Below are 24,114 nucleotides of genomic sequence, written 5' to 3' on the forward strand. Positions count from 1 at the left end.
GCCGCTGGTACAGTTTGTGTGGGAGGAGACGGTGACAACAGTGTGTGGACGTATCCGACACACACACACACACACACACACACTCCGGGAGCAGCGAACACACACAGCCGAGGTTCAGCTCTCTTGCTGGGACTCATTTATTCGTCGGACGTCGCTGACAGGTGACCCGCCACCATGATAAGGAAAAGGACCAAGGGCACCAACATAACGCAGCCAAAAGCAAAGTAAGTGGGAGAGTTTTCTTTTCTTTTTTTTCTTTTTTTACAAGCTATGGAAACAGTTTGTACTTTTGTGTCCTGCACTGCCCCTTCCTTCAACTTCTTGCTCTAAAACTGTTTTTTTTTGTCCTCATGTTGTTACTAACAGAAGTATCACTTTTTAATCAATTAAGATTTTACCAAACACACACTAGAACTAGACGTTCCCTGTTTCAGTCAGATTTACTTTATACCAACAAAACAACAACCCCATGCACCTGAAAGCTATTTTCACAGTTTAAAATAATCCAGTACTTGCAAATAAACCCCAGTCTGCCTTGAGACAGAAATGAGAGAAAACTGCAGGTTGGGTTGCACAATGTGTCCTTTAACTCCAGTGTGGGTGTGGCTGATAAGCTGTAAAAAAGTTGTAGTAACTGGTTTGATAAGTATTCTGCTGTCTCTGTGTTAGAAGACAATATGTGAGGAGTTGCTTTCAGCCTCTCCCTCCAAACTGCTGCACCAAGCCCAGGCCATATCACTCCTGGCCTTTGCTGTCCTGCCCTGCTCTCCCTGTGGTTCCACGGCGATGTGGAAATCATTACCTTTACGGACTGCTCGCTTTCATTTCAACCACTGCTTTCACTCGGAGCCAGCTTTAGGATTATGAAGGCCTTGAATTAAAGTTTTTAAGCCCCCACACAGATGCACAAACTAGAAATGGACACTTCAATTGATTGTTTTACTTGAAAACAGTGTGTGTTACAAATAGATTAAAAGTTGAGAAGTTAAAAAAAAGTAATTGTGTTTAATAAACTTGCACATAACGAGGTTTTGAAATCGATGACCAATGAACGCAGATGTTTTGGTTGCTCAGCTGTGACCTCCACAGCTGTAAGAGAAGGGAGTCGGCAGCAGTCATGTCAGCTGTCGAGATGGATGGTCCTGGTGAGCAGAGGTTGCTCCGAGATATGTTCCCCTCGGAAAGAATTTACATTAGATCGCTAATTCAACGCAGCAAGAAAGCATTTGTAGGTAGTCAGAGAAAAAAAATAATATGTTGGGCTTGAAAAGTTTCAGAATCAGCCTCTAAATGTTGCAATGATGCATTTACCACGAGCAGAAGTTTCATTCAGTCACATTCAGCACCATCAGCAGTCGCCCACACCTTCATTCAATCTTCTTTTTCATCTCTAATTTTCTCTTCGTCAAAGTTTCCTCTTTGGAAACAATATGCGATTGTGTGGTGGCCCCACCTGGCGGTTGTGTTTCTGCCAGTGGCCCTGTTCAAAGCCAGCGTCGTGTTGAATACCCAATAACTGACTTCAGTTGTTTTTTTTTTTAATCCTCCAGTGCAAGGTGTGTTCCTCCCACTGACACACCTGCCATCAACCGAAAAGAAATGTTTTTATCTCCCCCTGTAGGATTCACGGTCTCTCAACCATACCATGCAGTGGAATCTCGTTTATTTACTGGGTCCTATTACACTTTTGATCAAGTTAAGAGATTACATTTTCAGTAAATTATCACATTATTGGCGCTATTAGAGGTTGTTGAATGGTGGACCCTGAAGGCGTCACGTAGGCCTTTCAAAGTAAAAGTACTTCATCTTCTTCAAAAAAATGGATTAATTTGTATTTTTAGTTGTATTTTATGCGTGTTTTAGTGTTGGCTATAACATCACCTACCATCTTAAATTGTATTCCTACTTTAGGATTCATTTTTTCCCTCATGGTCGCTCAACCACTGTCCTTTAGTTAAATGAGCCCATTAGCTGGTTTCTACTCTTCACCGTGTGGAGCTCCTGTAAGCCATTATTGTAACTCTTCTACCGTGATAACCACCAACAGACGGTAATGGAATCCCAGTAATGCAACTCCGCCCTGTTCGTGAAGCTCTTCTTGTTCAGGTTTTAGTTCAGTGCATGTAAAAAATAAAACAACAATCTAGTAGGCTGTCAGTAGGAAGCGAGGTAACGGTGGCAGCTTTGAGTCACTGCACCAAAGCCTCAGAGCTGAGAAGCAGCATCTACTGAGACATGCAGGGATGTTACAAGGATGTTAGGTAAGAAATTAGACAGGCAGCAAGAAGAGAACTGTATGGTTTGCGTTACATTTAGTCTCTTTATCTATACATGGATGGATTTCTGAATGGAGCTTACCACAAACTGATGGTTCAAAGTGACCGCAAAGACTCAAAAAAAAGATGCAAAATGACCTCAAACTGACACAACATATCCACAGGGGTACAAGCACTGCACATGGAGCACAAAAAAAGCAATGCAGCACTCCTATTTTAAATCTCTCATAATGTTTCTGAACCTACGCTGTGGGCACGTGAATGCAGAGCAGGCTGAGGAGGTTTGTTGTGATGCTCAGAGGCAGCAGCAGCAGCCCTCCACACGCTCTGTGACTTAGCGCTGAAGTGTTCTGGTTCCAATTTGACCCTCTCCCTGTGGAAACATGTGAGTTGTGTTTCTCAGGCTAATGCTCCAGTGCCAGTTCCTTCCCAGAACCAACAACAACCGGTCAAAACATTGAGGTGGAGCCAGCGGGCCTTCCCTGGAATCTTCCGACGGCACATGTGGACCTCTGAGTACTGCAGAGCAGAACTGCTAGAATCAGTGCAGCATTGTGTCGTGCTGCTTGAAATACAATTCTAAAATGAAAACACAAGTGCTTGTCGCGAGGTAATGTGAGGCTGTTCCCTTTAAACAACACTCAGTGGGACTGCTAATGACGAAGGCGGATCAGTTTACATCTGTTCTGAATTTTGGAACAAAAACATCTAAGCTTTAAAAATGTTCCTACACTAGTTCTATACAAAACCACTGCTGTTAGTCATTCGATATCATGCAAGGAAATAGTTACTTGTCTCAAGCACCGAACCTTGTAGTAACAATCAAAACCCATGCAGTTTAGGAGCTGTGCGGTCGGTTAAGCAGCGTTGTGCCCACGCAGTGATCCGTTGGTTTGAATGCCTCTGTGAGAAAAGACAACCTTGTGTTTCGACTTGACAGAAATCCTCCTCGGGGTGTTTTTCGTTTGGGATAGGCCTCGACAGACGAACTACCAGCTGCTTCTGCAGAACGCGGTGGTACATTCTAGTTCAAACTTGTTCTGGTAATTGTATCATATAAAAAACCCACCACTAGCTTTGAAATGACAGTCAAGGTCCAATGTGCTCTCTGCAGGCGTTACGTAACTTGTGAGCAAACGGTGAATGGGTGTGGACGTGCGTGAAGAGATGGGTGGTGGACGTGAAGTGACATTGTTCTGCATCGTTACTGACACACACACGTGCACACAGGCACAGTTGTAACAGAACTGAATGTCAAACGGCGGAATTGTAATAGTTTGTGCTGTTGTTCAGCTCAGCTTTAACATTCCCTGATATCATAAGAGGAATTTATTGGAAGGACAACATAAAGATCTAATCTCCAACCATGATCTATGCACACCCCTTGATCCCATGCAGGGTTACAAAGGTGCTGGAGGCTATCTCAGCTGGTTTAGGATGAAGACAGGACAGGTTGCTAGTCAATCACAGGGCAAATTTAGACCTAAGCATGTATTTGGACTGTGCGAGGAAGCCGGAGCACCGACAGGCACAAGGAAGACGTGCAAATTCCACACAGGAGGGCTCCAGCTGAGATTCAAACCTTCTAGCTAAGAGGCGGCAGAGCTAACCGCTGCTCCACTGTGTCACCTCATGTATTAATCTGCTTTATTAACTTTGTCACAGAAATTCTCCTGGACTGTGACTGTGCATGCAGGTTATAGAAAAGTTATCAGCAATTGAATTAGGTCAATGAATCTGTACTGATATCAATTTTTGAGAGTTCGATAAAGTAGATAACAGTGTCTAAATCAATATATTGCATTTAAACAGATAACTTCAGCCCACAGGATATCGCTGGTCAGCATTAGCTTATCATAGATACAAGTAACAAGTAGGCGTCGACTGATATGTTTCGTCGCGGCTGATATCAGCACCGATTATTAGTAATCAAAGAGACTGACAGCTGATATTTGGACCAGATGTACATATGCAGTAAACTACTGATAGAGAGAGGTTGCACATTTTTACGCTATTGTTATTCAGAAAAATGCTTAATATCCGATACCTGCCCAGGCTAATAGTCAGATCATCCTTGGTAGCAAGAAACTAGAATGTGTTTTACTTTAAAACAGAAGGGCTATACAGTGTTTGTCCTTATGATCATATATGTTTGTCATTACACCATTAAACGAAAAGAAGTTTCCACATACTGGATTACAGCCTCCATCAAAGTTTGTATCGGACTGAAAAAAGCACCAAATTAATGTCATCATGCTGACGTCAGCTTGACATGATCTAATAAGAGCCAGAGGAGACAGTATCTAAACACATGTATCCAAAAAGTACCCTAATAAAAAAATAAAAAAATAACCATGTGGAAGGAATGTGTGCATGATGCCAAGTGATCCCATGCATTTGGTAACTGAGGAATTGCGAGGGACATTTTGCAGTATTAAATTGAACTTGTCAGGGTTCTCTGGTGGTCAAACTGTGATTGATCCTAACCTACTCAGTCATGTGACAGTTTATAACCAATCACATTTCTACGCCTAGTTCAACGTACACGAGTATGTTTTAAAGCAGAAGTTTTCCTAAGTGTCGTTTTCAGTGACCTAAAGTCGTGTGTCCTTGTTAACAAAAGGCGAAAACTCTACATTTTAAATAATTCCCATGTACGTGTGAACAGTGCCTACACAGCACAGAACCTGTTTCTCCTGGTAAGATAACAGCATTGCGTAGTTGGACACATTTCCAATTCCAAAGAACTTCAAAGTGTTCACTAGGAAGTTGGAGTGGTGGTGACCTAAGTCTGGAACCAGACTTTGACACAGGAGACTGAGGTTTGTATCCCATGAGGGACCATTATTCTTAGGCTTTAGTTTTGTTTTTAGTCACTGTTTGGTTTGGTTTAGGGCCTGAAACTTTAGAAAGATATCATGGTTGAGGTTGGAATACTGACAGTGTGACATGCCACACCCCATCTGATATATATTTGCAGGAAGGGAGTGACAGGAGCAAAGCAATGCAGTAAATCTGCAAAGATTAGAAACATATTTTGTTATGTCACAAACTAATGTAATCCAGGAGAAAATGTGATTCCCTCAAATTGTAATCGAGATGCAGTCTAGTTGTGCAGTTCTTTGGAGACGAGGCTGTTTGTTGTTAGTCAGTCAAAAATGAGCTGAAATAGTCCATCGGTCAGGCTCTAAGTGTCAACCTGCAATAACGAGGACAATCATGAAGGTGATCCAACAAACATTTGGCTCTGAGTACATAAACTCCTCTTAGTGCTGCTTCACAGGAACACTTAGGTACATTACAGCAGTTGATAGTTGTCACAGTGTTTGGACGAGGTGTGTCGGTTTGATGGCATGAAGCAGAAACCTGCTGAGCCAGTTTCCTTCACTTTAAGGAATGATGTAAGTTGTCTGTTGTGAAGGTTACTGTCCTGATCTACCCTTCACTTCTTAATTTGCATATTCACAGTGAAAATCAGGCACATCGTTGACTGATGGATGTGTTTGGAGGGTATGAAAGCTGCCAGTGTGTACCTCTGTTTTGAGTTCTACAATGTTGTTGTGATGAGTTCAGTTCATTTTCAATCCGATCTATGGGTGCTACTGGTGTGTGTTATGATTCAAAGATAAAAAAGCTGTGATTCATCTGCTTGGCATGAGGATCCTGAAGGTAATAAGCTGATGAATAGAGGCAGTCAAATTATGGCCCATTAAGTCCTTAATAGCGATAAACCTGCCTCATAGCGATATCATAGTACACAGTAAAGTGTAGTTCCAACTCCCTTTTCCTTTGAGTCATTTGGAGCTAAACCAGACCGGAGGTACTTTTTCTAAAACTGTAGTACACTGACATGGGCAGATCATAGTGATCAGCAGTCTCTCTGGCAGCATGGTCGAGGAGTTGTCGTGTACTGTATGTCGACTGTTGTCACATTTTCCACCCAAGCACAAGAATACATGAAAACTCTACTCAGCAAGTTACCATCACTTGAGCTGCACACATTCGTAATGACGTTGTCTATAGTGTGGGTCATCAAACCAAAATCTCAGTTTGAATGAAAATACATTTCTCATAATGTAACTGGATGTTTGCTGCAAAGGGAATCCTACATTTGAATTTAAATTTCTTCATGTTTTTCGAGATGTTTTTGCCCCATTAGGAAGCTTTCCCCTCCACTGTACAGAAACAGCCTCCTAATCGGCCCTCATAGTCTCTCTGTTTCCTTTTGACCGCAACATGAAGTGTGCCAAAACAATGACAAATACTTACTGGACGAAACTCCACTCCTGTGAGCACGTAGGAAATAGAGCAATGTTATGTCAGCCTACATGGTGGATTTTACATTGTTTACGGTGGTGTTTGATTGATGAAAACTGCTGTTCGACGAAGGTGTTGACAAGGCAAAAGAATGTCGTCTTCTCTGAGTTTCAGCCTCAACACCCACACAGCAGTGATTCAGGACCAGTCAGAAAGCAAGTCCTGTTTTCTCCTCTGGAAACAGTCCTGGAAGAGGTTGTAGAGGGTCAAAACACACACACAGAGGTTTTGCCTGTGTTCAAACAGCTGCAAGTTCCTGCAGTTCAAAACCCCCTATTGTCAACTGTAAGAACAAACATCGTCACTGTTGCTCAGTGCGTCCAATACTTTTGTATTTTCTGCATATTCAGGAGCTTTTATGGTGGGGCTTGATGTTGATACTTGACACAGCATTGTTGTACGACCTGCATTCTTAGAAGTTGTTGGAATGTGACTCAGAAAGCTTCACTCAATTTCCATTCGCCTCTTTGTGTTCGCCTTCCAGTGCTCCCTCTTCAGAACTGAGCGCTCTGATTGAGAAGCTGCAGAAGAATGCTGATAAAGTGGAGAAGAACATCTACGACGTGGAGCAGAACCTCAACAAGGTACCGTCTAACCATTTCTCCAAACATTTTATATACTTTGCCCACTTTATGTAAGTGAAAAGAATAAATTGGGCAATTTTTCACCTTCTCCAGAGGAAGGTAAACGAATCTGACCAGCTTCATTTATATTGTATGCTATAAAAAAATGAAAGCAGGCCAAACACAGAGGAGTATACCTTTTGGGTGCTAGGGATGATAAATCTCTGAAACCAAAAGCTTGCAACATTGCAGGAACAGTTATCGATTGAGCTGAAACTGGAGTTTTCCAGGGAAGAATGTTAGGAGGTGTGGCAGAGGAGTGGCTGGATGGCCGACCAGTGCAGTGCAGCAGGCTGAGAGAGTGGACTGGTGAGGTTCTGGGCAAAGCTGGTAAACAGAGAACATCAGGAGGCAGCGAACCTGAAGGAAGCACAGATTTAGGTTGGGTTTTAAACAGCACAAAGAATTACAGAACTTGTGCCCAAAAGTGGCCAATTGGCTGAGAATGGGTTGTTCGAGCTGGTGTCTCTGAACCACAGGAGCTCGATTGGTGGATGAGTCACAAATGTGCAGATAAACTGGCAGCATGAAAGGAATGAAGAGCTACGCCCAGACAAACACACCCACGGTCAGAGAGAGAGAGGACATAAAAGAAACACAAGGAAGGGGGGAAAACAGCACAAACGCTAGGAATGAAGCACAGCCAGCAACATGACGTTTGGCGTTTACCCTCGGCCTCCTCCCATTTCAGTCTGTGAAAACAAACACGAAGGCTTGGACCAACTGTTTGGTTAAATTGATGTAATATTATTTTATGTCATGTGCACTTTAGCAAAACACTGAAGAGCAGGTACTGTAGCTGTAGTTCTGAATTTCAGTTTAAAGGCCTGTGTTGGTTTTGCCTCCACAGTTTTGCTTCATTTAATTAGAAGAACATAGAATTTGTTCTCCCATAAGATTGGAGGAGCTTTTTTGTTGTTGTTGTATTGAAGCATAATAATGGAAATTTGGCTGGAAGAGTAGGAAAAGGTGCACAAGCAGCAGGGCTGACCGCAGCTTCGAGAGGATTGTCCAGAAAGATTCAAGAACTTTAGGGAGTTTCACAAGAGGTAGACGGCCACCAAACACACTGGACAGGAGCTACGACTGTTGTATTCCTGATATCAAGACACTACAAACTTTGTATTTCATTTGGAAATCAGGGTCCTAGAGTCTGGAGGACGAGCGCTCCGAGTGTTTGAAGTGCGGTGTGAAGTTTCCGCAGCCTGTGATGATTTGTGGCGTCATTTCATCTGTTTCCGTTGGTCCGCTGTGTTTTATCAAGTTTAAAGTCAATGCAGCGTCTACCAGGAGATTTCAGAGCACTTCATGCTGCTGACAAAAGTTATGTCACAGTTCTGCTGGAAGAACCCAGGGAGCAGACACTAACGAGACCGGAGAAGTAGTCAACAAAGCGTTTACTTTACAGTTAGTGAATCACACGGTGAACACAATGTGCGAGGATTAAAAAGCAGACAAACCAAACAAAGCATGAACATGATAATTCCATGATGATGTTATGATTCCATAACTGATGGAAAACCTAAAACTTTTTTTCAATCTAATTATTTGAGATGCACTCGTACAGAGGTGCCCAGACTTTGTCGGCTATATATACAATATATGTCGTCGTACTTTGCATAATTGCAGAACCCTTGTGGCACAATACAATTCTGTACCTTATTCTGATGACTTACACTGAATGGAATCAGCCAGGGTTGCATCGTCCAGACAGTAGGTTGATCGTGCATGCGTGGTGTTCGAAACGACGAGATCTCAGACTGGCTGCTCTGTACGTCAATCAAGTGGCAAATGCCATAGGAAGGATAGATGATAAGCTCACATTAGTTATTTTTTTTGAATGGCATGCGATATACCTGCACTACCGTTGCGATCGACCGGTTGATTGCGATCTACGTATTGGGCACCCCTGCGCTAGTACATATCGTGTAATGAATATATGTAGTGCTAATACTCATATTACACTCTTAAAAACATTTCTAAGTCTTCTAAGGGATCTTCCATGTCCTGTTAGTTCTTCCTCTGCTCATGATCCACCAAGTCTCAGTAAATCCTACCTCGTAGTTTGTGCATGATCTTGATAACAGACAGATCAACAGACAGAAAAATGACACTGAAAACGTGCCTCATAATCTCACCTGAGGCTGCAAGTCCTTCAGACTAAAAACCTGTCTTCACCTGGTATGTTTATTATCGTTATTACTGCGGCTTGTGTTTACTTGGACATGAAATACTTCAAGAGTCGCTTTGTCCCATCTGACTTGTTTTTTTTTTGCTGCAGGATGTGAGTAAGATCAATGAGGGGAAGCAGCCACTGTATCAGGATGATACCAACAAGAGGATCCTCAATTCTCTGGATCTGCTCACCGGGCTGGACGACGATGCCGTCAACGCCAAACGCCTCCAGCATCCACAGGCTGAGATGATCGAACAGGAGTGAGTTGGTTTTATCTGCCAGTGCCAGCAAGCTGCAGCAAGTTTATCCTCAATGAATCCTCTGTTCATCATTTTTCTGTTTACCAGTTAATGCACCTTCACAACCTCCTCTGTTCACCTTAAATTCAGAGTAAGATGCATCTCCAGCACTTATTCCACCATTAAAACAACAGTGTCATGTCATTTGTGCATCTGTTCTCAGTTTGTCTTTCGTAACTGAAATATCCACACTGCATGCATATATTTATAAATCTATTATAAATGCAGCTCAGTAGGTGTAGTTTCTCCCCCCTGCAGAACACATTGAGTTTTTATTGTTTCCTGATCCAGTATCGATGGGATTTTGTAGCCACTGTTCAAAGAACTTCTTTGACCTACTTGAACACAACACTCTAGGTCAATGTTAACAAAGCACTCTGGCCTTTTGTGTGTGTGTCTGTGTGTGTGTGTGTAGGTGTGTGTGTGTGTGTGTGTGTGAGAGAGAGAGAGAGAGAGAGAATACCAGCTTTTACTTTTAGAATGTTTTGCATACTGCTATTATCAGAATACAACTTTAAACTTTACTCAACTGATCATTTGTACGTACAGAAGCTGTGTTTTCTTGTCATGGTGAGCAACATTTCTTTATTTAATTTACACCAAACCTTTCTGTGCCATCTTGTGTGCGTTCAGCATGAGGCAGCTGCGTGAGAGAGTGATGAAGCTGAAAGAGGACCATGACCGGATCTACCACCTGATCCGTACTGAGGGGATGCCCAGCATCAACTGGGGCAACATGATGGATGAGAAACTGGTAAGAAACACATCAATACGTTGACTCGTGGTGCAGCCGTGGACGTCACATCCACCTCTGTAGATCAGTCAGAGCATTTTCCTCAACAGGCGGTGATCTTTGGTGCACCTTGCTGATGTTTCTAATGTTTATTATAGACTGTACCAATTTGTTTTCCAAATTTGATGCACACAAACACATACAGTCTTGCAGAGCAGTTAAAACTACTGCATGTTTAATTGCTGCCAATGGATCATAAAATACCTGCAAAAGAAACCAGATGCCAGACTGATAGCAGCTTTATTGTCTGCAAACTAAACAAACACTCTACTGTACATTTTGTTACTGTTCAGAGGGACATTGTGCAAACACAGAACTGCTGCATATCGAGTTGCTAACTCTGCTCTGATCTCCAGCCACTGCCGCTCTCACAACCACACGCCTACGACACTGAGCGCATTTATCACTTCATATCCAAATAATGTATTCGATTACACACCTACTAGTTGGTGAGCAGAGTGAAGCGTTTAGCATCTGAAGGAAGAGACAGGATACGGTACAGACAGAAACAGAGCTAAAAGGCAACCAAATATGAGCCTGGCATCCATCACAGGGACACAAACACAACATCGAATTACTTCTGATGTTGCTCTGTAACTGCTGGACTCTACATGCCGGTAGAAGATGTTGTCATTTGCTGCTACAAAGAGGAGAAAGGTCCTAAAGCAGGACATAAACAGTGTTTATATTTAGTGACTTTGCACAATGATGTTAAAGGGGTTTAATATGGAACAACATCCACTTATTTGGACTGTTTCATTATGTGGACAACCTTCAGAAGATGTCGTACATTCTAAAGTGGCCCTTCCAGAAAAACTTCCAAGCCTCCATTATTAACAACTAACTGTATTCCTACATAAACTGCTTGGCCGTTTTCAGCAGTGTTAAAAACAAAGTTAATCTCAGGGGCCAGACCAAGTCAGATCCAAACTGTCCTGTTTTGTCTCTCTGCACAGGACAACCTGAACAACAAGGGCTTCGGCCAGGACCTGCCGTCTGTGGAGAACGAGGTGGAGGAACACAACATCTTCCACGGCGAGGTGGAAGCTCTGGCTCCTCACATCACCGCCAGTGGGGACAAGGTAGGAACGAAAACCCAGAGACTCGATTTGCCAGGTTTGATGATTAATAGTGACCAAAACAGGATAATAACCACGAAACTGTCCGTTCATTGTCAATAATTCCATTAGCTGTAGATAAAAACAGATGATAGTCAGCGTGAACTGGTCGAATAAAATGTTTTCATTATTTATTAGGCACACAATGACAACATTATTCAAAACTAGCATAAGCAACATGTGCAAATGCATTTTTAAAAAAAAAATGTTTATATTGGAACTAAATTGTGCAACAGCTTGTTATGATTGAAAGCAGGAGTGTAACTTCTGTTATGTGTTAGTTGCTCATGTGACATGACTCTCATCATGCTTGTCTGGTTTTCACTTTATGTTTTCTTTGTTTCTGCAGGAGTACGTGAGCAGCCTCCAGATGAAGTACAACAAACTGCTGGTAATAAATCCACACATTTAGTCTCTAAGCCCACTGCCCTGTATTTACTGTGTGTATACAATAAATATATATGCCTTTGTTTATCTGTGTACGTCATTTTAATCAGCATAAGTAGTGACTGTAAGCCGAGCACGTCACACACTTCACACAAACACACGTTTTCTTCTGGGCCACTGTTGTCCATAATCAGCGAGCCACACCATTACACTGTTCCATGAACATACATATTGTTATACTATTCTGACGCTGCTATGGATTATTTCCATGTAGAATAACACCATGTTTTATCCCTTAAAACTAAAATTGACACAACATGTTAAAATGTATAGAAAAAAGCAGCAACAGTTCAGCTGGTAAGAAAGTGATTCAACTGCAGGATTGCTGTTGTTTTTTCCTAAAAGTTACCACAAGTTTCCCGGTTGTTTGATATTTTAAAATCTTCTGAGCATCCACGATTATTATAAATACAATCCACTGAGCTAATACTGTATGTTGTGGTATAAAAAATGACTGACACACAGACTGTACTGGTCTTCACTGGGACTGAAAATCACCAGAAATAGTTAAAAACTATATAATACCAAAGTCTGAGACTTTAATGTGACAGTATGGTGTTTTTTCTACATCGGTGAAAAAACGCAGTTAAATTTATTGTGTTGAACTTTATCAGATGAGCACTAATCATCTTGTCTTTTCCTTGACCAGGCCAACTCCAGCGCTCGTCAGCGCAATCTGCTGAGCCTGCGGGACTACATGCAGCGCTGCACCAACGAGCTGTACTGGATGGACCAGCAGGCCGAGGAGAGGGTCAACTACGACTGGAGCGACTCCAACCTGGACTACCCTGCTCGCCAGAAGCAGTACGAGGTAGCTGACTTAGACACAAACTGATTATCATGAGTGCACAAAAGCATGGAAACTAATAAAGTAATTAAATATGATCCTGAGCTTACGCCACACATCTGTGTCACCCCAACAGAACTTCATCAGTAAATGTCTGGAGTCCAAGGAATCTACCATCACCAAGCTGAATGATGATGGAGAGAAGCTGATTGCCTCTGAACATCCAGGGAAGAATGTCATTGAGGTACAGCCTCGTCTATTTGTGTATCCTGGCTGCCATCTTGGACTTCACAAGCTTCTCATTTGTAGCCTGCCCTTCTGTACTCCATTCATAAAGACAATATTTGCTTTGCTAATTCAACGACACCGATACTCCAAGATGACCATGACATCAGATAGTAGATAGCTGGCGGCCATCTCAATCTGAAAAACTAAAACAAGTTAGCGGTTCTTATTTTAGTCTGCTAAGATTTCCAATCTTTCAGAAGCAAAATAGTTTGTTGGTGGCTTTCCCAGAGGGACAAGATGATGATACATACATTTTTTTTTTTTAGATTCATTCTTAAACACTTCAGAACCGGCCTGAGAATTATATTTTCAATGTCACCATAATGCAGTGATAGCTGTCTGGACATATGTGGGGACGTCGATGAGAAACAGAAACCGCTAATGGCTAATTCAGAATACTTTTTAATTGTGTCACATTTAAAAAGTACACACATTTAAATACAAAAACAACACGGGCTCACGGAGAAAGTCACGACTAATCAGCTAACTGTGCTTCCTCTTTACACCCCATAAAACACTACGGGTAAAGTTAGCATGTGTTTCCTTCAAATACAAGTAAGATGGGGAATAATAGAAGGAGTGACACAATTCACAAACACTTCCTGTTGCCCTGGTAAGCCTTCAGCTTTGCAGCCTGTACAACTAAAACCTTTATGTCCAGGCGTGAAGACCTTAGTTTTCAAGTCCTTGATTTGTGTTGCTCGTTCTTACGCAGTTAATCTTGAAGCCCGCCTTAAGAATTCAACTGCACTTTTAACAACTTGTGTTATTTTAAATGTGGTTTATACTTTTCTAAACAAACGGCCACACACCTTGTTCTCAGGCTCACATGGAGGCGGTTCACGCCGACTGGAAGGAGTACCTGAACCTGCTCATCTGTGAGGAGAACCACCTCAAACACATGAGCGAGTACCACAAGGTGAGACCCAGAGGACGTGTGATGTTCAATGACACACGGAGACACCATTGAACAGGTGAAGCTCATCAGTGTGTGTGTGTGTGTTTGTGTGTGTGTGCGCAGTACCACAAGGAGGCGCGCGACACTCAGGACCTGCTGAAGCGACTGGACACGGAGGTCAACCAGAAGTACAACCCAGAGTTCAAAGATGTGTATCAGATGGAGGGGCTGATCGGAGAGCTGGATGTAAGCTTCTCTTTTTTGCACAATAACTAACAGCACCATTGATTATATCTAAATACAAATCTGTGTTTCTGATTGTGTGCGTGTAGGACCAGTCGAAGGCAATGGATCACTTTGACGAGCGCGTCAAGGCTCTTCAGAAGCGCGGCCTGCAGGTTTTGCCTCTGAAGTATCGCAGGGAAACGCCCCAGAAACTGCTGCCCGTTGAAGCTCTGTGTGAGTTTGACACAGATGAGGTATGTACAGTTTTTTTGTAGACCTTTGGGTTAGAGCTGCTATGATCCACTTTAGATAATAGAGCCAGTGGTTTCATTCACGTGCACTGTCTCTCTAATCTGAGGTCATTTAAAGGTGCATGTCAGGATATTTTTACTTCCTCTGTCTTCCTCCCTAATCCTTCTCACCCGCTTGCTTTTTTAAAATCCCCTTCATCTTTACTTCTCTTCTTCATTTTCATTCTCTTCAGTTCTGCGGCTTAATGCACGGCACTGTTCCTTCAATCTCCTTTGTACCTATGGCGAAGCACTCTCTTTTTGCTTTACTTTTCCTAAATGCTAGGCCTGTAACTTAGGGGTTTTTGTGGTGTAATATATTCAAATCCCTTTAGAAGAGAGCCCGTCTGAGACTCTCGAGTCTCGTAGGAAAAAAACCACTGGGATCAGAATGCAGTCGATTTAAAGAAGTCTAGAGAGCTTTGCCATCGAGTTACAGCAAAGATCTTCACATGTTTAGCTTCAGGTTGAGGTGATGAGAATTGAGACGTATTTATCTTACAGAATTTACTGATGTGATTAATTTATTTCATATGTGTTCTTGATTTATTTGATATTCAACAGTTTGTGGTGCCTCTTTTAGACCAAAGTATAACCAGTTATGAATAATTTTCTAACTATAATTCTGTCTCCTGATCATGTTTTAAATAATAAACTATTAACAGTAGTCCCACTTTGCTGATAGCATATAATGGCAATTAGAGGCACTATCAATAAAATCAAAAATACCACTTAAGTCTCTTTAAATGAATTCCAGATTCAGTAAGCTAGATTGCCTCGGAGTAACCTACAGTTGTGATTCACTAACTGATTATCTCTGTTGATCGTGTGCAGGGGCAGATTGTGCGTGGGGAGAAGTACACTTTGCTCCGGAACAATGGTTCCAAATGGGATGTGAAGGACGCAGCTGGACACAAACTCACCGCCCCGGCCGTCTGCTTCATGATCCCCCCCACCGACCCGGAGGGAGTGGCCATCTCTGACAAGTAAGAATGCACGAGCCACTTTCTAAGATCATTCGCTGGATGAGAGAGCTGCAGGTGTAACGGCGTGTCGTATTGTGCGATTGCAGCCTGGCCAGCCAGCAAAAAGCCCTCAAGCAGAAGATGGCAAGCAGCAAGGGAACTCTGCTGAAGCGCTTTGATGAGCTGAAGAAGGAGAGTGGCACCGGCACAGCTACAGGTGCAGATTCAGTCCTCTTTTGCAACTTTTGCAACTTGTCATGCATTTACTCTGCGATGCATTTGTTACTTACTACTAACGAGGCTACATTTTAGAAAGCACAGAGAAAGAGGATTTGAGAATATACCTTCTACAGTGGAGGGTTAGAAACCAGGTCCAAAGTTCTTGCACTCTCTGGTGTGACTGTCTGTCAGTGGATTTATGATGGTTTCACTGGCTGCAATTTTTATAGGAAGTAATGAGAATTTTAAGGTGGATCTGTGTTATGTCATCTTTAAGCCTTGCCTCTGGGCTCTAATATTTTAGTTGTGCAAACCCTTGATCAATGTTTAATCACATCACAATGAGGCACAGTGGGGTTTGCATGGCATACAACCACTAGTGTTCATCATAATCAAAACTTAAGCTACAAAAATACGACCAGTATTGTAATAAACTGTAAAAATCCATTAAGTCACAAAATAAAATGGCACCAAAATGCTATTTGCTTTTCTACTGAAAATGTTGCCATTCACTTATGATAGATTAGAATGAAAATAATACACCATGACATAAAAACTATCTGCTGCTGGGCATCAGACAAAGATTTCAGAGGAAATCATGCGTCCCGTAGAACATGTTTTACTGCCAGCTAAAGCTTTCAGTCTGCGCCCCTGAAGCCAAATGATGAAGTTCACCATGCTGTGTGTGTGATTGTGTTTGACATCAGACAAGCAGGAGCAGCAGTGTCGACAGCTGATGGCTGGTCTGGATAAGGTTGTCAGTGACCTGGACAAACAGGAGAAAGCCATTTATGCTCGAGTGCGCCCTCCACTGGAGCAGAACAGGCCACTGCAGGACAGCACTGACCGCCTGCAGGAAATGAAGGTAATGGTCCCCGCTTTATTCTGTAGCTTGACTTAAATGCTGTTTCTCACATCCCCATATTTCTCAAATTTATCTCAGAAAGCAGACAGATTGTATTCATGCATTGTACAACTCGCCAACCCACACGTTTCTCTCCAGGACATTGCTGTGGCCGTCGATAAGATTGAACCAGAGAAGTCCTCTAAAGTGCAGGAGGCAAAGAACTTCTTGGTCTCAAACCCCAACTGTGCAAGCACACCTCAGCTGCACAGCAAAGTGGATGAGGCCAACAAGAAGTACAACAAGGTCGAGCAGCTTCTCCAGTGCTCTCAGGACAAGTACGTGATCTGATATGTAGCTCAGTGTTTATTCCTCAGTATCATCTTTGGTATTGCTGATCCTTGTGGGAGCAGTGTTCCTCAAGTCTCTCTCTTACTAAACTGTTTTTATGTGTTCAAATCAAACGTGTAATTCAAAAATTTTAAATGCATTTTTACTCATCCAATAAATTTTGTTGTAGACTGAAGAATTCCAACCAGCTGGAGACGTCCATTCAGAATGGAAAGACTCTACTGTCCACCTACGAGAACAAGCTGGCCAGGGAGGAGGTTGCTCCGGCTGACATCACCTCGCTGGAGAAAACACAGCGGGAGCTCGCAGTAAGATGTTTCATTGATTCTTGGCACACGTTAGAATTGAAACAATGAAGACACACTGTGGTGTTTTTGATCACAAGTGGTGTTATGGAGCCACATTTTGATCAACAGAGTCTTAGTTTGCTCATATTCCTCTTGATTTGGTGACACTGATCAACATTTGGTGGTGGTAGGGCCTTTAGAAAGATAGCAAGATTAGGACTGCTGGCTCGCAAAATAGTCTCTGGTTTCTTCTGATAGGCTATTTGGACAGATCCAGGGTCAAAACAGAGACAGGGAACCAAACACATTCACACCTTACCATCACCAATTAGCCTCAGCATGTTTTTGGACTGTGAGAAGAAGCTGGAAGACTCGGTGAAAACCCATGCAGGCACAGGGAGAACATACACAGACCTAGATTCGAACTAAGGACCTTCTAGCTGTGAGACGACAGTGTTCTGCCCTATTCAGAGATATCATATCCAAATGTTATATGATATATATGATCAGTGGCCAAACTACAGCCTGAGTGGTTGGATAGTTTTTTGATAACCATACAACTCAGTGAGGATTATCATTTCTTTCCATGGCTCATTTACCCAGCAGGTAGAGCAACTGCCCTTGAGATCCTCCCTTAGGTGGTCTTGTGAGCAGGACCCTGTGATAGAAACGAATCTTAAGAACTTGAATCGCTGTTACCTTCTAATCACAAAAAAAACTCCACTATGGGTTATAAATTAAAAGTTATGCTCATTCACTGACATGCAGGAAACCTTGGGCCAAGCAGCAGGTTGGGTGGAGTTGGACCCCAACAACAATTTTGCGTCATGGCCTTCTTTTAAGTAAATTTGCCCATATACCTGACTTATACAACTGAAAAGACGGATGGTTTGATCGCCAAGATTAACCGCAATAAAGGTTTAAAATTATGCAAGTGAGAGATGCCAGTGACGTAGCAGAGAAGAAAGAGAGCCTCCACCTATCGTCTCATTTTTACTCCTCTGTGTTAATATGTATGCACTATTATATTATGTGTATTCGTGATATCTTCTTGGATGCTCTGGCAGGATGTTGGATCAGATCTGAGGCTGAAGAGGTCACAGATTGCTGATACAGAACAGAACCTGCGCTCAGCCAAGAGCAGCTGTGACAACATGGCCACCAAGTTCCAGGAGCACTGTCCAGACATTGAGAGGCAGGAAGCAGACGTCAAGAAGCTCAACAAGCGCTTCAACAACCTCACCAGGCAGATTGACAGCAGGTGAGACAGACAGTGTGTTGTTTAAGCTCTGTGAGCTAGTTGTTATTGGAATAAACGCTGAACATTACACCACAAAAGTACATAACATCTCGACTGGCCCGTAACATCTCCATAATGGTGCGTGTTGCAGGGCTCAGAGCTTGCAGAGAGCCAAGATGGCGTACAACAATTACCGCAACGATTACGACAATCTGAACAGTTGGCTGTCTCGTGTACCCAACTATGAGCCCCGCGAAACTGACGACGCAAGACAAGTGGAGACCAAGCTGAAGAATCAGAGGGTGAGAGAGACAAGAAGCAGGGCGATTATTACTAAATAATATTCTGTCCATGGTGTCTATAATAAATCTATAAACCTGTTTCAACAGAACTTGCTCTCAGACATTGCAAGAAAGGAGTCTGACTTGAACAATGTCGCCAAAAATGGCCAGCTTTACCAACAAGCTGTCAAAGTAAGATATTTTACATTGTTTTTTTTGTTTTTTTTTACAACCATCTTTAGTTTACAAAAATACAGTAAGTTTCAGTGGCGCTTTACTGTTTCTTCTTTGTAGGACTATGAGAATGAAACTGAGAAATTCAGATCTATCCTTGACCTTGAGGATGGACTTGTACCTCAGACATACAAGAAAAGCAGACTGGAATCACCTGCCATGACAGTCAAAGCAGAGGTAAGGCACAACTGTCAAGTTTTTGTATACAGCAGACACTCCGCTGTCTGCTTTATTCATGTCTTCCACAAGCCCCCCAGATGTTCAAGGGTGTTACTAACGGATATGTTTTACACAACCCTGCTAGCTCTTTCAGCATAGATTGTCAACTGCAGTCACCAATACAAATGCAAAGGGGTTCTGTAGCAATTTCAAAAAGGCGGAAGAAGTAGAGCAGTATCCCACCTTTTTGTTCCTATGATAAATAATAACCTCAGTAAACCCAGTGCCTACATAGTGCAATGAGATAGCATCTAGGTGGTAGAGTGGGTTATCTACTAGTCTAAAGGTTGACGGTTGATCTGAACCTAGCTAAGGTTAAAAGGTGCTACATAAGTGTGGGGCATTTACCATTTAGACACCCCAAGACTAGCACAGTGTTCCTGTTAAAGATTTAAACTCTCAAACTGACACCAAGATATTTTCAGATGGAATCACTGAGACATCCTAAGAGTTGTTTTCTACAGAAGAGCTGCAGAAAACAGCTGACAAGGAAACTAATATTGATGTGTCCAGTTGATTAAGAGCAGAATTACACGACTGTCATGTATCTGCCATTAAAAAATTCTTTACTCAAAACTGAGCTACAACTTTGGAAATAATATCTTCTTCAATTATTATCATCAAATTGGATACATGAAGCTGGTGGTGGAGGTAGTCTTGGGGGGTTGTCAGCCCGCAAGCTATTATGGGATCGACCTTAAGGTTCACAAAAAGTGACAAGGTTGTAAATAAAAATATTTTGTCACAAAACCAAACTTTTCTGACTTCTAAAAACTACTCAAAAGCAACAACAAAACATTACTTTCCCTTTTGTGACAAGGTTAAGGATGAGGCAAGTAGTTAGTTTAGCTTTAAATGGTAAGAAATCAAAATGTTCTGAACTACTGCAGTAACTTAAGGATTTTCTCTACGTGCTTTCTATGATGTTATTTCAATGTTTGCAGGAAGCTGCCATCGAGGCCAAGTTCACTGAGGTGAATGCTGTAAACAAGCAAAGGCTGAACAACCTTGAGTTTGCCCAAAGTCTTCTGAACCAGGTGAAACATTTTTAACATAATCATATGTACAAATAATAACATCAACATTAAAGAAAACTGTATAAATAACATTTTTCTGCCCCCTATAGCAACCTGAGATCCCTTTGATCCAGACTACAAATGTCAGGTCAGTCCATGCTGCTCCTCCAGGAGAAGAGCCATGGAGAATCAGGAAGCAGCTGGAAGATGAGATCCAGAGGAGGGAGCAGCTCGAAAAAGAAATTGAGACCATTCAGACTGACATTTATGTCCTTGAAGGACAGAAGCCCCAGGATACGATTGTCAAGAAGGAGCTGATTAAAAAGGTGCCAGATCCTCAGCTGGATGAGGAGGTCCACAAGGTCCAGCAGAAACTGTCAGAGGAGCGCCGTACCACCCATGTCCTGGAGAATGACCTCGAGGTACTCAAGCTGAAGCTGCGTGGCCTGGAGACAGAGGTCAAAGAGGGGGCACAGCAGTACACGGTGAAGGAGGTGCTGCGCATAGAAAGAGATCGTGGTCAGGAGGAAGAGGTGCGCAAGCTTCGCGAGGACCTGGAAGAGATAAGACGGCAGAAGTTGATGAAAGACAATGAGCTGATCCAGATACAAAAGCAAGTGACCCTCCTGGCTGAGGAGAAGAACAGGGAACAGGAGGTGATCACAGAAGAGGAGGTGATCAAAGTCCAGAATGACCCCCAACTTGAAACAGAGTACCGGGTGCTCCTTGACAGGAAACAGAAAGAAGTAGACGACAGAAAGCAGCTGGAGGATGAACTGCAATTTCTTCAGGAGAAGCTCAGACGACTGGAGAAGGAGAAATCAATGGCAGAGGAGAAGATCTCCATCAAGGAGGTGCTGAAAGTAGAGAAAGATGTTGCCTTTGAAAGAGAGGTAGAAAACCTCAGGAGGCAGTACGAAGATGAGAAATCTAAACGAAGATCGTCACAGCGGGAAAGGGCTGATCTCCAGAGGAAAATTACAAGCCTGGAGGATGAGAAGTCCAAAGTTGTTATTCAGGAGAAAGTGCGGGAGATTGTCCGCCCTGACCCCAAGGCTGAGAACGAGGTTGCAAACCTGCGTCTTGAGCTGGTAGAGCAACAGAGACGCTACAAAGATGCAGATCTGCAGCTTAGATCCCTGAATGATGAGCTGACCATGCTAAGAAACAGAGGACCTCAAGTGGAAGTCAAAGAGATCATCAAAGAAGTCATCAAGTACAAGACAGATCCACAGACTGAAAGAGAGCTGGAGAGACTCCGCAATGAAATCGTAGATAAAACCCACCAGACGGAGAAATCTGAGATGGAAATTCGCCAGCTTCGTGATGAAATTACAAGATGGAAGGACACCAAACCTCAAGTGCAGACTAAAGAGGTGGTCAATGAAGTATTGCAGTACAGAGAAGATCCCAAGACTAAGGAAGAGATTGAGACTCTGAAAAAGAAGCTGGGTGATGAACAGAAGAAACGCCTTGACCTTGAGAGAGAGCGGTCAGCCCAGGAAGAGAAGATCAGAGTGAGGAAGATGGATCTGTCTCAGGTCCGTGAGAAGATTGTTCAGCAAGAGGTGATCAAGATGGAAGAAGATCCTCTACTCAAGTCAGAGTGCGACACCTTCTCGCAGAACATCAGCACTGAGCAAAAACAAAAGGAGAACCTGAAAACAGAGCTCTACCAACTGCAGAGACAGAAGACGGACCTGGATTTGCAACTGGAAGAGCTGGAGCGTGAGCGCAGGGCAAGACGTGATGCAGAGCTCGAGATCCAAAGGCTTCGGATCAGACTTAATGAGCTGGAGATCCGTGACAAGGAGAATCGTGAGAAAGTCACCGTCAAACAGAAGGTGGTCTTGCAGCAGGATCCTCAACAGGAGAAGGAACATTCCATCCTCAGACTTCAGCTTGATGAAGAGAGGCACAAGCGCACCTTGCTTGAGAAAGAGTTGAACGCTCTGGTCCAGCAGCAGCTCACCCTGGAGAAGGTGGATGTGAAGGAAAGAGTCGTCCGCACCGAGAAAGTTCAAGTTGAGAGGGATCCGGAGGCTGAGATTGAGATTGAGAACCTAAAGAGAACCCTGGAGGAAGAGAAAAGGAGAAAACGAGAACTTGACGTGGAGCTGTCCACCCTTACCTCCAGGCTCTCTGATATGGAGTTCTCTAACACCAAGTCGTCTAAAGAGCTGGACTACATTCGTGACGAAAGTAACCAGCTGCAGCAAGAAAACCAGAGGCTGCAGAATGAGATCCGTAAGTTGCGGTCCGAGATCGAGATCACCAGCAAAGAGACTCGACTTATCACTGAGGCCGCACCAAGGGACGACGGAAAGAACTTGGAGTTGAGGCTCGTTTCACTGCAGAAGGAACTGTCAGACCTGAAGGGCATAACTCTCAAGAAGGATGAGGAGATCGAGAAACTTCAGAAGAACCTGTCAGCCGTTAGAATGAAGAGGGAACAGAGGGAGAGCCATCTGCGCAGGTCTATCGTGGTCATCGACCCGGATACGGGCAAAGAGATGCGGCCAGAGGAGGCCTACAAGCTGGGCCTGATCGACTGGAAGATGTTCGTCAACCTGCAGAGCCAGGAGTGTGACTGGGAGGAGATCAGCGTCAAGGGCCCCAAAGGAGAATCCTCTGTGCTTCATGACAGAAAGTCAGGGAAAAAGTTCTCCATCGACGATGCGTTGCGTTTCGGGCACATCACAAATCGCCAGCTTCAGCAGTACATAAATAAAGAAATCTCCATCCAGGAGTTTGGTGTAATGGTGTCGGGAAAGAACAAGTAAACGTTCCAACTGTCTAATAACGCGCTATCAGTTTGATTTTAAAAGATTGTATCTGTTTTAACACTGTTGTTTGAATGGCTCCTTGATTTTTATTGTACTTCTTTTCTCACTTTAACACTGTGGTGAACTGGATTTATTATTATTTTTTTGTATTTTATCCTTGATTTCTAAATGCACTGTGTATTTATTTGTTTATTCATTGGTTTTGTGTTACTGGGGCAAGAAAATATGGGTTGACGTCAGCATCATTAAGCTTGATGTTGTAGGAAAGCTTTTCAGTTGACCTGTAATTTCTTTGACTCGGTACTGGGAAGACAGACTTAGAGCATATCTGTGATTTGATGTTGTCATTGAATCCCTTTTGATAATGTTTCATTTATTCATGGGGTTTTTTTTTCCGAGGTTATTTTATGTGTGTGCTTTGCAAGCTTAAATAAAAGAAATCAAACTGGGAAAAGTGTGTTTTTGTGAGTGTCTGTGTTGTAGTAAAACACGAGTGTAGATTCAAATTTTTATTAGAGGAAATGTAATGTTTAATTCTGTTTACATTATTTTGATGATGGACTCCCAAAACATGGCCCAGGATATCGAGATGCAACAATAATGACGAGGGCTTGAAAGTGCATTGTGTTAGGACAAATTTTACTTGTAATATAAATCTACGCTGTCATCAGCAGAAGGCGCCATCCCTCATATGAGATGCAGCTAAAAGCTCTGAAAAACTAAGAATTTTCACATTTTGTGTCAGAAATGAGTTTCATTGGATCAATACAAAATTTGGTGTAAATGAACGATGACTGGATTCACCATCGGACGTATGGTTTGTGGACATAGATGGGAAATTGTAAGCTAAGAAAGGTGTTGTGTGATTCTTGCAGGAAACTTTCTTGCAGTCTTTCCACTATGGAGAAAGGATTTCCCTATTCCCTTCATGCAGATCAAAGTACGATGCTTCAATTCAGACTTATCTCACCTGAAACTGATGCAGAAGTCTTGCGAGGTCTGACCTCCTATGAATGCCACCATTACTTTAACAGAAAAGTCAACAGTTAACAGTTAATAGTGTGCTAACTGATACAGCTGCTGTCAGGTTAATAGAAAGAAGTACATGGTTGAAAAGGGCTCCATTTAACTTAAC

At 42.8% G+C, this 24,114-nt stretch overlaps 1 protein-coding gene across 1 annotated transcript; it reads left to right on the forward strand.

The window, feature by feature from the left end:
* ppl (periplakin) lies at positions 1 to 23,419 on the forward strand. The gene is made up of 22 exons (XM_008293286.1): positions 1 to 224; positions 7,078 to 7,177; positions 9,498 to 9,652; positions 10,325 to 10,445; positions 11,441 to 11,566; positions 11,952 to 11,993; positions 12,699 to 12,860; positions 12,973 to 13,080; positions 13,948 to 14,043; positions 14,146 to 14,268; positions 14,355 to 14,501; positions 15,372 to 15,523; positions 15,610 to 15,719; positions 16,429 to 16,586; positions 16,725 to 16,903; positions 17,086 to 17,224; positions 18,271 to 18,464; positions 18,595 to 18,745; positions 18,833 to 18,916; positions 19,019 to 19,135; positions 20,122 to 20,214; positions 20,304 to 23,419. Exons 1-22 carry the CDS (start codon positions 175 to 177, stop codon positions 22,974 to 22,976), a joined length of 5,280 nt encoding a protein of 1,759 aa, XP_008291508.1. The 5' UTR covers positions 1 to 174; the 3' UTR covers positions 22,977 to 23,419.
* Positions 23,420 to 24,114: the final 695 nt, after the last annotated feature.

Source organism: Stegastes partitus, unplaced genomic scaffold, assembly GCF_000690725.1.
Source record: "Stegastes partitus isolate 25-593 unplaced genomic scaffold, Stegastes_partitus-1.0.2 Scaffold869, whole genome shotgun sequence".
Taxonomy (NCBI): domain Eukaryota; kingdom Metazoa; phylum Chordata; class Actinopteri; family Pomacentridae; genus Stegastes; species Stegastes partitus.

What these genes read in the sequence shown, in the direction of transcription:
- ppl (XM_008293286.1), top strand. Translation starts at nt 175, where the DNA reads ATGATAAGGAAAAGGACCAAGGGCACCAACATAACGCAGCCAAAAGCA. An exon ending in ACATGATGGATGAGAAACTG is followed by an intron (nt 10,446 to 11,440) that starts GTAAGAAACACA and finishes CTCTCTGCACAG; the next exon opens with GACAACCTGAACAACAAGGG. An exon ending in CAGGGAAGAATGTCATTGAG is followed by an intron (nt 13,081 to 13,947) that starts GTACAGCCTCGT and finishes CCTTGTTCTCAG; the next exon opens with GCTCACATGGAGGCGGTTCA.